Here is an 18,677-nt window from a genome sequence, read left to right on the forward strand (position 1 = left end):
GATGATGATTCCAGGGTTCAGAGTTGAGATTAGGCATATGTAATCTTCTCTCTAGAATGCTGTCGAGTTTCTGGATAAAGATGCAATAGATGGCACCCTAAACAATGGGAACTATGGCCCCAAATGACTGAAAGAAATCTCCTTCCTCATAAATTCTGATTTGCTCTTCCTTTCTTGCCAAACATTACTCTGAGTTTTGTAATTCATCTTGCTACAGCTATGAACACCTCAATTTGACAGAGAGGCGTGCTGCATTCCTCTGTGCCTCATCTAGGTTTGGAACAGGTAGTATGACTACAGTGCAGGAGAGGTGACCTATAGGCAGATTTGAGGGAATTGCGGGAGTTCAGAAATCCCTACAGGTATACATAGCAAAAATCTCTCATAAGGGAGTGAGGCTGCAAGCGATATAGAGGAGACAGGAATCCCCTGCCAGAGCACGCCATGCTTTTAGCAATACAGCGTGCTGCGATGTGGCCACAACTGTTGCAATATGCATAGGCACAGTGTGACTGCAACTCACCAAAACAGTTTTTCCGGTGCGCTATATAGGTAAGTCTTGCACTAGTGCAACTTGTGTGTATAGACAAGCCCTAAAACTATGTCCAATTTTATTTTTACTGTGAAATAAAAGAATTTCTTACTGACATTGGAAAATATACAGACACTGGAAGCTGTGCTTGACTGACACAAAGTGACAGACTGATATTTTTATATTGTGATAAATCTCATCACTTTTGAGGCAGTTATGACAACATTGGGGCTAGAAGCTACTCCAAGCCCTGAAGATTGGAATTTGAAATAAATACTTCAATATGTTTTATGAGAAAGGCAGATTATAATCTTAGTTTATAACATAACTGTGACCTTCAGCATGAGACTAACACTGAAGCAAGCAACATTAGTACAGATGCTGTATTAATCTACAAATAACTCAAGTTATTAAAAAATATAGATACACATAATCTTTTGACCAACTTCCTCCACATGTTTAACTAGTTTAAGTCAACTTCCCAGTGCCTTTCTTGCAGGAGGTGGAATGAAAGTGATAGTTCAACTGCATCTGGAGCTAATGGTTGGTTAAGGATAGGATAGATCAAAAGTAGCTAATTAAAAAAGTACGCTACTTATAAGCATTAATAATAATTTGAAGGTGAAGAGCCAAATTCATCCTTCATAATTACATCACTACTTTTCAGTAACTATTTTTATTTCACCTTTCGATACAAAACTTTTTAAACTACGTTTTATAATGTAACATCTAGATAAGATTACTTTAAAAAGGAATTCTGCAACAAGGGACTTAAGAGTTGACAAAGTCAGAACCAAGGCAGTTTCACATAAAATTGAATAAAAAAAAAAAACACTTGACATGTAAAGTTCTGATTTTCTCTGAGACACAAAAGCTTCAAGTGGTAGTCATGCAAAAAAACCAAAACTTGTGTGAACAGACTTGCAAACAGTGTTGATGTCCTACTATGGACAACTATAACTGCATTAAGTGTTTGAGGGGATAAGTGATACCATGTGTTTAAATTAAAACCTTCTAAAATACAATAAGTAGCTGAATTTTTTTGTACCTTCCTCCGCTCTTGAACCTTCATCAGTCATTCTAGAAGAGGGTGACCTAGATTGATTAATGATTCCTGAAGGGATGTGGGGTAGCTCATCATCGCCCAGATCAGCTATCATGTCGTGAAGTTTTGTCCTGTTGACCCCTGTAAATTAATGTCAGCAGCAAAGGTTCATTTGATTGCTACCGCTTGACTTGACAGCAGTCAATAAATCCAGTTTCCTAATTAAACAAGAAAGATTACTAAATGGAACCTCCTTAAAGAATAAAAGACATTGGTTATTATTTTTGGTTATGATGCTTTAACTGTTATATTGTGTTCTTTTGGAAATTTTGAAAACCAGTTAAACACTGAATCTGAAAACTATATGTAAGTGGTTTTTATCCACCAAGTCAAAAAAAATTGATTAGAACTGTCTTGTTTATTTGCGGTATGGCTTTATATTCTGCTGTGGAAAAGAAAGAACCCAGCACCTCAAGTCCCTATGAAAAACCAAATATGTAACAGTTATAGAAAGTAACCTTTAAATAAAATACATATAAACTAAATGTTTGCAGTATTAAACAGTTGTAACTACACTATATGAATTAACACAGAAAATCTCAAGTACAAACAGAAAAGTTACCTTACAAAGGAAAGAAGTAGAGATGACTTGTAACGGGGGTGCAACAAACAATTAACTTTCCCTGTTTGTTCATTTTTAAAATAGCATTTTAAATAATGCTTTGTGCAAAATTTTTATTAAGCCCAATCATGATTAGTCAGGGCCACATTCAAAATACACTTACACATGTCTACAATTAAGTTTCTAATTTTAAAAAGTATGATTTGAAATTGTCATTGGCATTTCTATCTGTAGAAGATATAGTGCTGATAAATATGTATGACCTTACACAGTACAGTTCTGCATTAAGGATAGTTTAAAAAAACAACAACAAACAAAAAAGCCCAACCTGCTACATTCACATCCAATATACAGGTAAAGAAAAAAAAGACAGAAAATAACTTGCAAAAGCACAATTTTTCAAGTTTCATTTTATGTTAGCCTATTAAAAAAGAGATACAATGATATAAGGAAAAATGGACCTCTACCACAAAATGTCAGACAAAAAGAAAACTAGTAACTTTAAAGGTTCTACAAGCAGAACATTTCAGATAAAAAGTCGTCTCGGCTTAAAACTAGTCAGCATATTCAGAAGCTTTTGTCTCTTATCAAAAGATGTTATTTATTTCTCCCTGCATAGATGCATATTCTCAACTGGATGTGAAGTCTGGCACTCACATATCACTGTAACACTATTTAGAAATAACACTGTGATCTCTTCCCAGATCACCAAGCGGCAGATAGTGGCAAGCTGCACAGTGGGATAGTTAACCATGGTAAACTGCTCTCTCTATTGATGCAAGAGCACCAACCATGGATACACTGCACAGTAACAAAGGGCAGTGTGTGGATGTGCAAAAGAGGTTTAATTACAGTGGTGGACAATTGTCGACGTAACTTTATAGTGTAGACATAGCCTTAATTTTCGATAGAACCAAAAATTATATCTTGGTGTGGTCACACATGATAAACACTCTCCTGCTTTCAGTAGTATATGCAGGTAAAGACGAAATTGCCAAAACCAGTGCATCCAATAGCACTTCATCTATACCCTCAGATTTTAGGCTTCTACTTTGATAGAAAAAAAATCAATTAGACAAAAACAGAATACCCACTGTTAAATTAAGTTAGGTTTAATTCTGCTGGAGACAAGGTAACCGATTTAACAATGAAATACAGTATTTTTCTATAACCTGAAAGATGTAGTTAATGACAGCAGAAGGGGTAACAGGAAAGCTAAGTTAGTTATAAGTAAACAGAGCTGCTTCAGTTAATAGCCCAGACAATGCCAATTTTTTTTTTTTTAAATCTACTGCACTTTCACATGTACAAACCTAGGAGCAATCCTTTCATCAGCAGATTGTAGATGGGGCACAAGCATTAACACGTTTCAAAACTTAAGTATGGTATGGCTTGTGCCCCCTTCAGTTTCAACTAATACTGTTCAAGACGACAACCTAAAAACAAACAGGAAAAGGGGAACTTTGTGCCAGTGTTACCCGCCTAACACAATGCTACTCACAAACTAGCTTAAATGTTCTTCTTCCTTAACTCATTTGCACAATTTCATGTTCTTATTGACTTGCATGCAGTAATGCTTATGGTGATGGACAAGATATTCTTAGTTAAGATGACAGAAAAACAGCCTTACCTGACCCAGTGCTCTATCTTGTCTTGGACAATAGAATGGTAAATCCCTTTAACTTTTTCTTCATTTGTAAGTGAAAGTAATTGAGACAAATGTGAAACACTGGAAGTGTGGAAACTTCAAAAGACTATTATGTCAAGGCAAACCAGATGCTATAGGCATGGGGATTATTCACAAATGTTTGTTTGTATAAATGTTATATATTTTTGTAAGTTAGGATTGTACTCAGCTTCATGGGAAGGGTTACCAAACGTATTCCAGGAATTAAAACAGAGGGTAATTACTGCAAATCCCAGGACAGGTAAAAAACTCCAGATAACTACCCTCACCGGGGAGATATTGCATATACTGTTTCAGACTGGGATCAACAGGCCCAGAAGACAAAGTAAGGGCTTTTGGCATAAAAAGCCAGCGTGAACTAACTCAGACCCTCATTTTGATCTAAGAAAAGACATGATAGTGTTACAGAGGGCAAAGCCCTATTAGAAAATCTGGAACCTGCTAATGTCTCCACGTGGAAGACAGAACCTTGTAAGCTTAGCATGCATGCAGTTTTTCGTTGTTCTAGGATTTTTTTTTCTATAATACTATTGTCCTAAAATAAGCATACTGTGCTTTGTGAAAGCTCACTGGTTACTGGTACATGCTGTCTTTTTCCCTTGATACAGAGAATTGCAGGAGCGGGACTGAAGTCAGACCTCCTGGAATAAACACAGTGAATTTCAGGGGCACTGCAAACCTAATGACTGGTGATAGTTGGAGGTCTTACGCCTAATGGGGGACCCTGGATGAGACAATTGAAGGGGCAGAGGTGAAGTTAACCCCAAAACTGTGACAGTAGTATTTACCAAACTCAGATGGGGTATTGGGACTCTAAATTGTTTAATATTTGCAAAGCATTTGGAGCTGCCAGATGGAAGGTGGTACATAAAAGCACAAGAACATGTGTAGGCTGTTCTAAATTGTACTCTAACAAGCCTATGAAACCTGACACAAAGGTTGTTTAATAATGGAAGTGACTTGGTCAGGTTTCTCTGAATGTAAGCAAGCAAACATTGGTTAAGATCAGTCTAATACTCACATGCACAAGGTTCACATGCAAATAAGACTAGACAGTATAGTTTCAAACTAATAAAGAGTGTGAAATAATTTGATACACCTTCACTCGATAAAACTACAAACTAAGAGTTGAAAGTGTCATATCTAAATATGTCCAACCTAAAAAATTAAAAATTACTGCTTCACCTTGAAAAAGATGACAATGAAAAAAATAAAACAGCTTATTAAGGCAATGAACGATTAACACAAAAATAAGATCACCTGAATTTTAGGAAAATGGTAATAGGTAACCAAAGCCTACAACTCATTAACTTGCTTTGCGAAAGGAATTGTTACCAGGAATTTAGTACCCTCCTTTAAATGTATGAAAAGCAGGACTTCTGATTTGGGTGGTATTAAAATAACGGAATAAGCATCCACCAATTTACTCCAAACTAAACTAAGGTCTCATCACCCTTCACCCCCGCCCCCCCTCCAAAAAAAAGTGAATGAGAGAAAGATGAAAAGCACAGATTCAGTGAGAAGAATATGGCCCTTTATCTACTTTTCCGCTGAGATGTCAAAGTTATCATTAGTAAATACCTCCGGTCAAGGGCACAGAATACATGACAATTTAACGCCCCTAGCTTTCATATAACTTGAAATCTGTCTCCACACCCCTATGGAGGTAATAACGTACAAGAAAAGGCTTTCCTGCTCTTCCAGTTAACAGGAAAACAGCACACAGGAAAAAGTGAGTCACAGGTGAATATCCTGTCAATGACAATGACCTTTGGGAAATATAAGTAGAAGGCAAAGAAGACACCCAAACATCCTGCATCTAGGAAGCAGACAGTGTGTTTACATTCATGAAAATGGGATCTCAGCTAACCTTGGTTGGAAATACTGAAAAGGACTCTGGGTAAGTAAATTCTTTGGACAGGAGGTTAACCTTAGTCTCTAGAAGGCATGATTTTGTTTAATACACCTCTACCTTGATATAACGCTGTCCTTGGGAGCCAAAAAAATCTTACCGCGTTACAGGTAAAACCGTGTTATATCAAACTTGCTTTAATCCACCGGAGTGCGCAGCCCCACTCCCCCGGAGCACTGCTTTACCGCGTTATATCCGAATTTGTGTTATATTGGGGTAGAGGTGTATGTAACCTTTTGTTTCCAATATCCTTACTCTCTATCACTTAAATCTTGAATTTTTAATAAACCAACCCTTGTTTTTCAGTATAAAGATATTTAAGTGTTCTAATATTAAACAAAGTGCTGATCCTGAGCTGAATCATATGGATCAGTTCAGGTGCTGATGGTGAGCAGTGTTTGTTTAAATATGCTTTTTTGAAGTCCATTATCTGCTGCTTTCACTCCTTCCTTTCCTTAGAATCATGAAATCTATCATTTCACGATCACGTTCACCAAAATTGCCTCCCATTTTCAGATTTGCCACACAATTCCTCCCCGTTGGTCAGAATCAAGTCTAAAATGGCTGTCCCCCTGGTTACTTTCTCCACTCTTCTGGAACAAAGTTACCCCAGTAAACTCTTAGAACATACTCGAAATTTTGTATTTTGCTGTTATTTTTCCAAGAGATGTCTGGATAGTTAAAGTCCACCATTACTATCAGGTTGCATGTTTTGGATATTTCTGCTATTTGTTCTAGAAATGCCTCATCCACCTCCTCTTCCTGGTTTGGTGTACTAGAATAGACCTCTATCATGTCATCATCCCCAATTTTAACCCTTTTATCTTTATCCACAGACTCTCAGCTGCTCTTCCTCCCACCTCCTTCTGGACCTCAGAACAAGTGTACATATTCTTTTTGTATAAGACAACACCTCATCCCTTTTAACTCTGCCTGCCCTTCCTGAACAAGCTATTCTTCTCCCTCTGTACTAATATTCCAGTAATGAGACGTACCCCACCTAGTCTCTGTGATGCCAATAAAGTAATAATGTAGTTTATGTACTAATACTTCCTATTCTTTCTGTTCATTCTCCAGACTCCTTGCATTTGTGTATAGACAGCTAAGGTGTTGAGCAATTTCCCCTCTCGTTGCTCCCATGACCCTGTTGTAATTTTCCATGTCACACCTTAACAGTCCTCTGTTAAGCGACCTCTGGTAAGGTCACTTCTTTTTAATACTTACCTGTGGGCTTTTGTAACCTGTCCCCTTTGAAACTAATTTCAAGTCCTCCTCAATACACTGCTCTTCCCCTTCGTGCTTAGGTGGACCCCATGTCTTCCCAGTAGAACTTCTTGGGGCTTTGAAAAGCTGCAGCCCCTGCCATGTTCCATAATAGTTAATATATCCCCATAGCAAAATGTGTAATCCTCTGTTCTCACTGTTTCTCTGAGCTACTCACTTCATGAGCATGAGAAAGCAGAATCTGATTGGGGTGGGGGTGGAGGGTACGCGTGTGCATTTAAAGCAAAACTTTAATCCAAGTACAAATTCAACAGCATTCAAAGCCTACCATTCAATCATTTTATATGTAATACAAATTTAAGAAAAGGTAACATCACCACATCAGTTCATTCTTTTCAGAAACCGAAAGATACCAGTGTGTTTATGAATTTTATTGTCACTATGGGTTGTACACAGCCTGAAGAAAAAAAAACAGTTCTGAAAGTTAAATAGGAAACCAAATTAGCAGGGACAAATTTTCAAAAGGTTTATCTCCACTTTAACACTCAAAAATAAATTTGTAAACCTATTTCCAAAATAGTTCATGCAAGGCTGGTAATTGTCTAACTGGTTGTTTACATGCTAAATGCAGGTGCACTTTTGTGCATATCTGTTTACTACTTTTAGTTTGGCCCCAGTTAGGTATACTTAACTATAAAAAACAACAACAAAAGTTAAGTAACCTCTGACCTTAACAAAATTTCACCTTATGACATAAACAAGTCATGCAAAACTTTAAAAACAAACATGTACAAACTAAATTATAGTTAAGTGACATTAGAGCTCACACACAAAACAGAATAGCATTAAGTATTTGAAAATTTAAAGTAATTTAACAATTAAATAAAAAATCCCTTCCTTTATATTTAAAATCTATTAGCTCAAACTATTTATCTTAACAAAGAGAAGGTGACTTGATTACAGTCTAAGTACCCAAATGGGGAACAAATATTTAATAATGGGCTCTTCAAATTACCAGAGAAAGTTACAATACAATCCAATGGCAAGAAGTTGAAGCTAGATAAATTCAGACTGGAAATAAGGCATACATTTTTAATAGTGAGAGTAATCAGCCATTGGAACAATTTACCAGAGGTCATGGTGGATTCTCCATCACTGACATTTTTTAAATCAAGATTGGATGTTTGTCTAAAAGATATGCTCTAGGAATTATTTGGGGGAGGGGGAGTTCTATATGTGTTATACAGCACACCAGACATTGGTCCCTCTGGCTTTGTAATCTATAAATCTATGAACATATGTTAAAAAATAATGCACAGTCTAATTTAAGTATATATTTAGCACTTACACAGAGCTTACAGTGTTTCACAAAAAATTTTGAACTTGCATGTAAAATTACTTTGGACCAAATATAGCTCTGAATTAAACTAGTGTAAAAACATTGCACTCAATGGAGTTACTCCGAAATTACACCAGTGCAACTCAAATACTAATGTTGCTCTTTGTCTATATAAGCTTTACATAACAAATTGAATTCTATATACTGTAGCATTATGTATCTCATTTCATAATTCATAATATTAAAATCTGGAGTTCTAAATACTTTACATATTTTTAAGTGGAAGCCTTATTCATGAATCATTTAATCTGACAGAATGTAATCCTTTCTTCCTTCCTAATGGCAGTATTTTTCTTTAGAATGTCAGAGGATGTTAACTGCATGGCAGACTGAATGTCAACATGAAGGCAAAAATATATTGTAGAGTAATCCACAAAAATGTTCGCTTTCCCTTACATGAAAGGCATATTTTTCATTCTCATGCTGCCTTCTAGCAGACAGACACAAATATAGGCCCAACAATATAACTGAATCGTGATTCAAAGCAAGGTTCAAGAAAGAAGTCAGTTCAAGAATCTTTTTCTTTTACAAATGGAGAAATTTAGCCTACTTTGTTAAAGTTCAGGAAAAGGCAAGACAGCATTCCCAGAACCAATACTGTTCAAAATCTACCACTTAGATTTCTAGGTAGTTATTTCTCTTTTCCTATTTAACCCTAGATTTGTATGTTTATAAGTGTTTTCACGTTTCTGTTCTCACAAGTGGCACAAGTTATTTCTTGTATGATCAGATTTAGCAGATAGAAAGTTAAAGTTGGTTGCCCCCATCAAGGAAAACAATACTTAATGCAAAAACAAAAACAATTTGCAGAAGAAGAAGAAAAAAAAAAGTCTTCCAAATGGAGAAAAAGAATTGCATTTCAAGATTCAGAATCTGCACTTACTCTTTACCCCTTTCTTCCCCTTTCGTTCCTTCTTGTACTGTTCCTTCAGTTTAGTTATTAGTCCCTGGTCTACATCCCAAACCTCAGAAGTTGGGGACAGGTCATCTTTGTCTACATGCAGCATATTATTAAAAGAAAAAAAATCAGCAGTTGGCAATGCAAGCTGTTGGTGATTGACTGTTATAGCTCAACATAATCAATAAAAAGTTCTTTGGTTATACTTGAAAATATTTTAAAGGTGCAGTCTCACTTTTATCAGTTACAGTTTACAAAGTATTGATCCCATTCTATACAGTTTTCACTAAACTATTTACTATAATTATGTCTGAATATTATTTTATGCTAATTTTTGTTACCAATGAGAAAACAATTTGAGTTTTTACTTTAAATAGCTGTTTGTGTTGAATAATGGATAGATGCTACTAAATAAACAAAGGTATCTAACGTACACCTCTACCCTGATAGAGCGCTGTTCTTGGGAGCCAAAAAAATCTTACGTTATACGTCAAACAGCGTAATATGCAACTTGCTTTGATCCGCCGGAGCACGCAGCCCTGCCCCCTTGGAGTGCTGCTTTACTGCATTATATCTGAATTCGTGTTACATCAGGTCGCATTATATTGGGGTAGAGATGTACTTAAGATTACTGCATCTTTAGAAAGCCAGTGTTAGGAATTATTCAGCCTGCTTTGAATAAGCAAATAAATATATTTCATGCTGTACAACTCATGAAAGCGCAAGCTGAGTATATTAGTGTCATTTTGTTTATGAAAAAACCCAACATGCATCCTCTCACACGCTAATCCTACATGCAGAAGATAGGGCTTTACCAATTAAAGGGCATGATGCATAAATGTTACCAGAAAGACACACACAATTTCACATACAACATTTTATATGAAGGTTAATAAAGAACATTCACAAAAGTGAAGACAGTTTGACATCCTCATTCTGATCTTAAATTACAATTAGTAGAAACCCAGTACAGGGTAGAGGTAGGGCAGAGTACTTGCTTAAATAAAGTATCTTTAATAAATAACTTACATCACAAATTTTAAAGGTTTCCTCAACATTAAAGTCTTCAAGTTACACATAATACAGGGACTACATTTGGGGACTTGACATTTAGAATTTTACAAAATATTTTTTAAAACAGAAGACCAGTAAATTGTTAATCATTCTAAATACAACCAATTCCCTGCACTGTTTTTTGTAAGCAAAATATTACAGGCTAGCACTGAAATAGTGAAGAAAATTTTGACAGCTAAAGTAACTAGTTCGTTAGTCAGTCCTGATTTGACCAGAAAGGGTAGTCTTTTGGTTAAGATACCAAACTTGGACTCATAAAATGTGGGTTCTGTTCGTTTCCCTGTCCAGATTTCCTCAGGTGGCAAATTTAATCTCTGAGCCTCAGTTTACCTTCTATAAACAGAGAATAGCTCCTTAACTCGCAGGGATGGGATATATTCATGCATATACCTGTGGTATTTCAATATTACAGTGATATGCCCCTTAAGAATCTTATACATGTGTTTTGCACATCTACTTTCTCCATTTCTCTCTGACTGGACAAAACAAATATTTGGTAGATTTTTATTATAATCTTATTTTCCTTACAGGAAATCTGTGGAAATATTTTAATCTGACATTCTCCATCCCTTTCTTCTTTGTTTAATATAGTTTGAATTTTCTCATCTTTCATGGTTTTGAAGGTCAGCTGTTGGCAAAATGTGTTGCAAACCCCAATATGTGATAACTATAACACTAAACACATAAATACAAAGAAACAATGTTTGTAAATATACAAGTATGTTCATGACAAACTGCTACAGGGAGATGAAGCCAGTGGTTGGTTTTCAGTAGTCTCCTTTGAGAAAGATTTAACTTGAATATAGCTGCCAACTTGTTGATCAAATGTTAAAAGTTATGAATCTTTGGAGTTAATCTATGCTGAGAATTATAATAATAATTAAAAGTAACTAAGAAAGTTAGTTAAGATGTCCACTCTAAACTGGAGTGACAGCAAAGCATGACCTGGTCGTAGGTCTGAAGACCTGCAGACAGGAAACAAGTTAGAAAACTGATAAAGAAGTTTTATTCACTAGGAATTAATTTACATACATATAGGGCATACAAACAACTGGATTTGTACATGTCCAACTAATGAAACAAAAAGAATAAAGGAAGCTATGAGGATAACAAAGCAGCAAGGAGGATGAGGATAAAAGTAAAACAAACAGGAAAAATATTAAAGTTGCATAAAAACTAGGATGAAGAGGGATACAAGAGAAACACATGGAACTGAGCTTCTGTAAAAGTCAAGTTAAACTTCATAATTTGATCCATACGTAGAATATAAGCTATAAATATAATGTATAAATTAGCCTATTCTATATGCAAATATAAGACGCTTAAAGGAAAAATAGGCAGAAGCATTTGTGCAAAGGAAAAGAATGATTTAAACAGGCAAAACTGAAATCTGCCTCAGACTGGTGCTGAAGTAGACTGTTTTAGAAGAAATAGACAAGATAAGTAAAGGAAGAGATGGCATTGTTTTACATAATGCTAATATTTGGGAGGAAAAAAGACACTTGGAATTCCTCGGAATCACTATGGACTCCCAGCAGAATCACTCTGGAGATTGGGGAGGCTTCAGGGACTATTAGCTTAAAAAAAAGTCTAATAAGGTTATTTAAGGTATTTATAAGACTAAAAAATGTAAATCTGTTCATGGTAGTTTATAGTCCTAGACAGTACTAAAGTGGGATCACATTTGGAATACTGTATCCAATTCTGATACACCATGAGGAATTTAACCTTTATGACCTTTTAACCTTTGTGCAAAATAAAACTAAGTTGCAATCTTGAATATTTTAAGACCATAAAAGAAAATGTATGTTTATTCAGTCCCAAAAGCTCAGGATTTAATCAATATACAATTAAATAAAAAGGAACTGCATTGAAGTCAATGGAATTATATTGGTATAAAACTGGTGTAATGTGCCATTGGAATCAAATCCAGCAAAGGAGAAAGTTTGCATTCACAATTCAAAAGATACATATTAAGGAGAAAATTGTCTGAGGTAGCAATAATCTGCCTACATCAGTTTGAGGGGACAGCAAATACATGTTTTTGGATTAAAGGAAAGACTAAAGTTGTAATCCTCATATAATGTTATGGCCAAAAACACTACAAAAATGGAGTAGCAATTTAGACTACCTTTAAAGTACAGCACCAGTTAACGACAGAAACAGTGCACCAGTCACAACACTAACAAAATATCTTAGATAAAAAAGCTGTAGTATGAAGGCATAGCAAAAATTCCATAATGGAAAACATAATCCAATAATTTGGGACTAAAGTATATCGTGTCAGAAAGTTAAAACGCTACATTCCAAGGAATTACACAGAATACCGACAACGTGCACTTGATGTTTGGTCTTTAGCTTTTGTCGCAGTCCTAAGGCCTCTACTCTAACATGGTGTCTGTATGGCCAATTGTCGGTCATCTAGAGGTCACACTGGTACCTTGTGCAACATTATAGTGCCGAGTGCATTTTCCCGCTCTTTTTGCCTGGTCACCTAAGGGTCAGACTAGTGCTGTGTGCATAATACCGGCGTGCCGTGAGCAAAGGGATCCAATCTGACCAATCATAGTTCAGTTCAAACGATCAGATTAGGGTTGTGTGCAAAATAATGCTAGTGTGCTGAGTGCAGCTTCTAGTAGCTTCTAGTGTGCCGTGTGCAAATTCTATCTATGTAGAGGGCACCAACTCGGAACCTGAAAGGTGAAGGAGCTAGGGACCAATCAGATTTTGACAAGTGTAAAAGAACCTTTGAATAAAACTATGCCTCGTGCCAGAATCTGCAGGAGTATCCACATACTGACTGAAGGACCTGATCAACCCTTCAGCCAGGGGTCTCCTCCGGATATAGCCGGCTCGGGACGTGACATTTATTTTTCAAAGTTATCTTCTATGGATTCAATATGCTTCTGGTGTCTGTACTGCTGGTCAGCGGCGCCTGGAATACGGTACTTGCTTTCTAATTTTCTGTGAATACTCTGTGCTTTGCTTAGTCTCTTCTGCAGAACGGTATATTGTTATTTGGTATAAAGTGTGTATATATAGCATATGAAAGTTGAATTGTTGTATTAATAGCTATTGTTGGTGTATTTTATAATATTTGGTTAATGTGCACACAGCTCATTTAATTTAGTGTATTTATTTTGCTTTCTTAAAGAGCAGTTAATTTTGAAGTATTTGGTTCCTTGTTAATGAATGTAAATAGCTTGCTTCAAGTTGTATAAGCAATAATAGTACTGATAGTACTAATAGTACTGTTAGTTGATAAAAGTGCTTCTCCCCAGCCCAAGTTGTGATTTTCTCCATGTTAATAAATGGCCATGTGGTGTTTTGAAGTTTCAATCTGTCTGGTTTTAATTTTCCTCTCTCAATTAAAATTCACCCGAACTCACGTTAGGGACGGACAGCTTTGTGCTGCAATAAAGGATTTGTTTTATCTTGGTATAAAATAATTCAAATGTACAACTTGCTCCATGTTTTTTTCTTAAATGTACTGTGTATTCATGTACAATTACGTATTGATGTAAAACCTCAGATCATTAAACTCGAATATCAGTTCAATACCTAGACAGACTACAAAAATTCAACGGTTTTAAGATTATTTCATATAAAGGCATTTTATTTTCTCCTACTTAAAATAATTAAGTCTTTAGATAACTTGTCTCCTCAAGCAGCAACAATTAAGAATGCCCAACAAGTAAAGCACTTAGACCAACCAGATTAAATAAAATTCTAAATCTAACACTAAGGAAGTTAAGGAAATAAATCTGGTAAGTTAACTGTTGTGTTTTGTTCTTTCAAAAATGCAGTGAACTTTAGTGTTCATGAAAAGAAAAGAACGTACTAAAAAAATGGCACATTAGACAAGTATTGTGTAAACTTTCCCAAACAGTCCCTACTATTATATACGATAATTCTGCAAACCCTACTCTAACACTGTTACTTTAGTCCTGGACCTTACTTGAGCAAAGATTGTCAATTGTGTTCAAGTGTGAGGTGGTTTTACGAACTAAAAACTACGGATAGCCCATTCAATTAGGCAATAACTGATGGATATTTGGAACCCCAATTAATCACACTCTTCCTTACTCCCCATTTCTTTAAAAAAAACAAAAACAAAAAACTGCACACACAAGTTTCAAACATTAGAGAAACATTTAGTGCTTTTTATATCACAGGGAACCGTTTAGCAATCTTACTTCATTATCTGAAGAAAATCTGAACTAGCAGTATGAAGATGATCAATTTTCTGATTTTATTAATAAAGACTATATTAGCAGTCAGCTTCTGAAAATCTGGGCAAGAAATAATGTAATAATTCTTCTAGTCCATATAACAAATTAATTTAACACAGGCCTCAACACAAATTAAAGACCATAACCAAATCTAAAATCTAGATTTGGCAAAAAGTTGATCCCAAAATCCAAAAGAAGGATTTTAGGGGTGGTCAGGAATATAGACTAGGAGCAGCAAAAAATATGGAAGATGAAAAAACAAAAACCTCTCCTCAACAGCAAAACAAAGGAGAATTTGAAATAAATTAACCACTGTCTAATTGTTAGCACTACAGTGTGTGAGGATAAAAAGTGTAATACCCAACATCCTAGTTATCTCCTACTTTGCCAGCATCTAATCATCACAAGCATCCACACATCCATTCCGTCTTAAACAGCACATATTATAGTCATAAGTGTATTGTTATGAACAAGTGTTCAAATAGTGCTAACCATCTGTTAGTATTAGCTTCTTACCCCATTCTGTCCCATCCCCTGAACTTCTTGCTTCTCCAGCTCCTTCTCCATCTTCTGCTGTTACTAAAAAATCAAATTCTTTCAGAGCTTCTTCAGTATCAGGGTCATCTGCAAGGTCTGCAGCTAAACCTTCATTACCAATCTGCAAGTGGATAAAAAAATATATATTCTGTGTTTTAAGAAGATTACATCTATCACACAAGCAGATACGTTTTCTGCCAGTAAGAAGAAACTCATCTAAAATATGAGTTAAGAATGGGACAGGTCATTTTAAAGAGGACCTTTTTTTTTTTTTTTTTTTTGCAAGGGAAGAACCTTTTGAAGCATGAAGTGCAGAAAGCAAAGTGTGTACAACTAGTCACTGTGTTATTTCAGCTCCTCCAGAATTTAAACAAAAACCAAGCTCCTGACAAGGCAGGGTAGGAGGCTCACCTCAAGTCAAAGCTCTGATCTCCAGCTATTAAAGAAAAAGCAAGATACAATGCAGCCAGAGGGCCATCGTGATGAGCAGTGCTTCAGTGACCAAAAAAAGAACATCAAGCTCTCCATCACAATGACCATACACTCACGTAAACTAATCCAACACTAACTAAATGACTGTGGAAGTTTCAGGAAGAAACAGCAAAGTCCTATACAAGAGGAGCAACTTCAAAAGAACATTAGGGATGGGAGAAAAAAAAAAAAAAAAACACACCTCCATCTGCGAGGCTGACATAAAACCTGCATCTCCGATGGAATGTTCTCCCCAGCCCACCTTAAAGCATTTAGTTTCTTCTTGCAAATAATCCCTGCTTTTCCAGAACTTTTTCAGGATACACCCTTTCTTACACAGCACCCTCCTTTATATAGGCCCCACAAAACAAACAAATCACCACCGAACTGAGAAGCAGATGAGATTCTAGGGAGCTCATCACTGCAGCGCCATGATCAGATGAGAGTTCTTGCTAAATTAAGTAACCATCCCTAAACAGGACAGAGTATACTGCCTTTGCATTACTCCTAGTTGGCTGAGATAGTGAGACTGAGAATAGGAAATATACTTGGATCTACACAGAGACCACCACCACAAGGTCACCAAGCCAGTTAACATACAATTTAAAAAATGGCAAAACGAGAGAAAGCTCTAAAAAGCTAGGTCTGCGAGGAGGAATGAAATACAAAATTATTTCATCTCTAAGTGCTGGCAGCAAGCCAAAAACAGAATAAGACTTTGGTAGCAATCTTAGTTATTGTACTCACATCTACTCATAAGGATGTTATGAGCACTAATTACCTCATGTTTAAAACATTTTGAAGATGAAAAACACTACACCTCTACCTCGATATAACGCTGTCCTTGGGAGTCAAAAAATCGTACTGCGTTACAGGTGAACCTGTGTTATATCGAACTTGCTTTGATCCGCTGGAGTGCGCAGCCCCGAACCCACCCCGGAGCACTGCTTTACCGCATTATATTCAAATTCGTGTTATATCGGGTCGCGTTATATCGGGGTAGAGGTGAATTATAAGGAGCTACACCAAAACATGCTGATACCACATGTTCACTTACATATCATACAGATAAAGCAGGGTAATTTATTCATGTCTATTTGAAACATAGGCTTCCACCAGGCTATATTTTATAAAGCACTGCTTTTAATATGTTAGATGTACATGACCAAAAGGCAACAGTAAAAGCTCTTTACTTTGTGTTTTTTATTTATCCGATGCTTTTCTTTTCCTTCTGCAATATCTTCTATCATGTCATTCTCTTCTTCATCACTATCATCTGCATTTTCTAAGAAATTAAATGTTTCAAGAACATCACCAGAGTTCCTACAAAAAAAAACAAAAAACAAAACAAAAAGCCTACAGTGGTCAAATTTACTAGCTGACTTACAGTGAAGGGATTTAGGGGATTAAGTCAAATATAATTCTACTATCTAACTTTTAAAAGTTTTTAAAAAGTCAATAAAAAAACTCCAGGAAAACTCTGTCCATCTAAATCTATGGGATGACTCAAAATTGAAAAGCACCACTCAAGACGTATGGCAGAATTTAAAAACAATTATTTATGTTAATAACACCAACTTAAATTATTAAAGCGGAAACAAAAATCTAATTTTCACATAATGCACTATTTATTTTCACAGTACAAGCTGATAGATCTGAAAAATATGATTAGTGATAGTCAGTTACGCTTATAGACTCCTTTTATGTTCAACAGTTTACTTTCAGGCTCCTGTGCACTCACATAACTGCAATATTTGGATGATATAACTGACTAATGTGCCACTGACCAGAAAAGGAAAAAAATATATATATGTAGGCTCTGAAGCTTATATGAGCCTAACTGGTTTCTCAGTGCTTGCATAACACAGCTGTCTGAATCTAATAAGTGAAATAGCATATTAATAATATACGTAGGGTATGTTAGCCAACTATCAAGCATATCACAATTTTACATCTCTTTGCCTACCTTTTGATTTCCTGTCCCTTTTGCTTAGATGAAGGAGATTCACCTCCATTAAGGATCTGTTCTAAGTTCTTTGTCTCCACTGAGCCATTTGGTTCTGAACTGGAGAGCCCAAGTAAAGACCTTACCCTCTGGGACCGTACATCCAATATTGTGTCCGTGTAACCTACTTCCTGAAGATACCTAGGTTGGTTGTGAAAAGAGAAAGAAGAGAAAAAGACATTTATGAGAAAGAGAAAGGATCTAGGGTTGATAATACTAAAAGAGGAGATGGGAAGCTATCTGAGTTTACCACATAATTTACTCAAAGGACCCCCTCCACCCAAAATCCATGTATTCTACCTGTGGTTTACTTCTCATTTCGTTTCCCAAGGTTTAAAGCAGTGACACAGCCAAAGATTATCTCTGCTAGTACTGCTTCAAAAAAAAATGCAGTCTATACAGTCTTGCATACTGAACCAATATTTATCCATTTTGACTACATGAATTTCCAAGGCAATGTGCAAACATGTAAATAATTTCTAAAACTCCAGAAGAAAAGCTGATTACAAATATAGATACTTAACTATATTACTTACTGTCTTAATAATTGCCTGCCTTGCTTCCAGGTCAGTTGACTATTTTGAGGTACTGTAGGAACCTCTGTATCTTTGGTTTCTTCTGAAATGCAAGGAGATACGCATTAGTGTTGCTCATTTTACTCTGCCAATTTTAAAGACCATAGAGGGAAGTGAAGATTTCACGTAAACATTTTTAGATCCCACACAATTTTTCAGAGACTGGTGGTGTGGTCATCTCCTTAATGAGCCTAACGCTAGATTCAGATGGTGTCCTTTACAAAGCCGCATTCCACAACCTCACTGATGATCAGCAGATCAACATTCAACAGTTATAAATGTTCTTGAAGTGCTGAACTTAATTTAACTAATATCAAAAAGTCTCATATTGCTGCATATATTAAGACTTTGTACATACTACTTAGTCTTTTTTCTACTGTTAGTTTACAACAAACTTTGTTACAAAGCTGACGAATTGCCATTATCCAGATAGCATCCCTTAAAGGCTATTCAAAGTAATGCCA

The 18,677-nt window shown here is 35.9% G+C and overlaps 1 protein-coding gene across 3 annotated transcripts in view; it reads right to left on the reverse strand.

The window, feature by feature from the left end:
- Nucleotides 1–18,677, reverse strand: part of STRN3 (striatin 3) — an 87,022-nt gene that overhangs the window by 24,872 nt on the left and 43,473 nt on the right. The window contains exons 4-9 of one of the 3 annotated variants that reach the window (XM_050953872.1): nucleotides 18,175–18,256; nucleotides 17,600–17,779; nucleotides 16,827–16,956; nucleotides 15,142–15,283; nucleotides 9,305–9,415; nucleotides 1,581–1,718 (exon numbers count right to left, since the gene is read on the reverse strand). In XM_050953872.1, coding sequence (XP_050809829.1) covers nucleotides 1,581–1,718; nucleotides 9,305–9,415; nucleotides 15,142–15,283; nucleotides 16,827–16,956; nucleotides 17,600–17,779; nucleotides 18,175–18,256 — 783 coding nt within the window. The remainder of the gene's footprint in view (nucleotides 1–1,580; nucleotides 1,719–9,304; nucleotides 9,416–15,141; nucleotides 15,284–16,826; nucleotides 16,957–17,599; nucleotides 17,780–18,174; nucleotides 18,257–18,677) is intronic. The other 2 variants (XM_050953873.1, XM_050953874.1) reach the window with 2 other exon arrangements.

Source organism: Gopherus flavomarginatus, chromosome 5 (assembly GCF_025201925.1).
Source record: "Gopherus flavomarginatus isolate rGopFla2 chromosome 5, rGopFla2.mat.asm, whole genome shotgun sequence".
Classification (NCBI taxonomy): domain Eukaryota; kingdom Metazoa; phylum Chordata; order Testudines; family Testudinidae; genus Gopherus; species Gopherus flavomarginatus.